At 36.5% G+C, this 2,389-nt stretch overlaps 1 protein-coding gene across 1 annotated transcript in view; it reads right to left on the reverse strand.

Annotated features, from left to right (window-relative positions):
* Nucleotides 1–274: 274 nt before the first annotated feature.
* The window catches only part of LOC107295587 (tetratricopeptide repeat protein 7B-like), a 79,318-nt gene continuing 77,203 nt past the window's right edge, over nt 275–2,389 (reverse strand). Inside the window, 1 exon segment of the mRNA XM_015824901.1 lies at nt 275–1,323. Within this exon segment, the coding sequence (XP_015680387.1) occupies nt 1,102–1,323 (222 nt within the window). The 3' untranslated portion in view covers nt 275–1,101.

The raw sequence follows: 2,389 nt of genomic DNA on the forward strand, positions 1-2,389 counted from the left end.
ATATGAATCTTTTTTCAGGATTCCATGACTGAACCAAATGCAGCTGCTTTAGGAGTTTTATCAAAGATATTTGCCTTTAATGATTTAATCAATTAATTAGCATTAATGAATAATAAATATATAATGTATTATTGTTTAATACACTTATGCACAATAGTAGTTCAACTGAGATGCATGTAATTTGGCCATGCCATGAGTCAGTTCTAATTATCTTCATCCAGCTATCAAATAAAAATAACAAGCATTGTATGCATTCAAAAATCATTTTATTATTAACATAATCTTTCCATTGAGCCAAGGTAGTGTATACTTCATAAGGAATGTCGGTAAATATTCTATTTGTAGCATCTTTTTTACATATTTCCATTGATAAATAAACTCTGGATTCACATAAAAAAGTTAAACTTAAATAACTAATATTTTCATTTCTTTTTTTTTCAACAGGCATACGCTGGTAAAATATAAATATTCTTGTACACAACCTTTCTTCTAAATACAAGAAATAACAATTAGCTACACATCACAGCTATTAACAACTCAAAACATAACCTTTCAGCTGATTTGCTGGGCTGGACTACCGTAGAAGATGGAACACAGCAAATTTCACATTTTGATTCTGAGCTCCAGAGAGGTTGAAAGCCATGAAGAGAACAGGTCTTTGACAGGCTTGGTTAAAAATAGGCTTCCTCTGCCACTGAATTTTAACTTGAATCTATTATCTATTACTGATTCTATTTAGAGTTTTTTACATAACACTCTGATGTCACCTAACAAAATATGGCACAATATCCATTTGAACAATAAGCATCAGGTTTCAAAATGACTATGTGGCAAAAAAAAAATATGTAGACAATACGTACATGGTGGCTTAAAGTGTGCATGTGTATTTATTTCCTTCTCTTTTTCAATTTTTCTTCACTGATTAAGATCCTATATTGTTTCCCCGTGTTGGACACCCGACAGAAATGAGCAGATTGCCTGCAGTTGTATATTGTTACCTCTCAGGGTGAAGAGCTGCCCCTTGGAGTCAGAAGGAAAGATTAGCTCATAGGCGTCCTCACATTCTCAAGTTCAGCTGAAGCAGGATGAGCAGTCTGCTTTTCAAAGGATTCGAGGGATGATGGTGAAAGGGACAACAGGGCTACTGGCTTCAAGCTCCAGTGCTGTCAGGAAACATTCCGTGGCTGCATCATCATTACCCTGAGCTTGCAGGACCACCCCGAGGCCATTCCAGACCTCATGGGCTGTTGAGTTCACCTGGACAGCATCCCGAAGGATCTTCTCGGCCAAGCTGTGCCGGCCAAGCTGATGAAGAATTAGAGCCTAGAGGGAGAAAAAGGAAGTAGTATTAAAAACAACCGCAATCAAATCCTAATATGAAAAAGAACAGTGTAACTGTATTGAATACGACTGGTAAGTCCATAAGGCAATAAGGCTAGATAAGACACGAAGGAGGGCAACCATTTACAATTTGACCCCCTCCAGCATAGCAACTCATTTCAAATTCCTGACATGTGAATTATTTCTTTATTTTATATTCCATGTTTATTATTATTTTTATAGATAACTCAATTTGGCGAACATACTTAATACCAATTCCTCCTCCCCCTTGCCTCACAACAACTTCTTGTGGGGTGAGTTGGGCTAAGAGAAAGCAACGTACCCAAAATCACCCAGCTGGCTTTCATGGCTATGGTCTTATGGTCTCCCAGTTTCTAGCCTCTTGCCTTAACCACTAGCTCAAACTGGCTCTCTTATATTATGGCTTTTATTAGTTTTTTATTATTTATTTCATGATCTTTTGTATTTCATATATTTTCTGACTTTCTATGTTCATATCTATGTTTAAGCATACTGTTAGTAGTACTATATAGTCCACAAGGAATACTTCCAACAGTTTAATGGGCTTTCTGTAACAACATTTCAATTTCAAGAGCTCTAGTGGGTCAGGAGTTTCAGGCAGAAAAGATTGGAGAAACAGCTTACTTTTGGAATGTCACAAATATTTCCCATAACTTTGTAAATAAGTGAAGTTAGTAACTCGCAGAATTATTACCATACCAACTACCCAAATATATTGTAACAGGCTATGAGAATCATCTTGAGACACAGAAACAGGAAGAGCTACAGCTTAGATAATGGTAAGAAAAAAGATATCTCAGCCCACAAGAAGGGACGGGGCAGGGAAAGCATCCCACAGGAGACTCTGCATAGATAATAATAATAATAATAATAATAACAACAACAACAACAAAACAATAATAACAATAATAATAATAATAAAGTTGGAAGGGACCTTGCAGGTCATCAAGTCCAACCCCCTGCTCAGGCAGGTAACCCTATACCATTTCAGACAAATGGCTGTCCAGTCTCTTCTTAAAAACTTCCG

The sequence above is a fragment of the Protobothrops mucrosquamatus genome, unplaced genomic scaffold, assembly GCF_001527695.2.
Source record: "Protobothrops mucrosquamatus isolate PMUCROS unplaced genomic scaffold, P.Mucros_1.0 scaffold2409, whole genome shotgun sequence".
NCBI lineage: Eukaryota > Metazoa > Chordata > Lepidosauria > Squamata > Viperidae > Protobothrops > Protobothrops mucrosquamatus.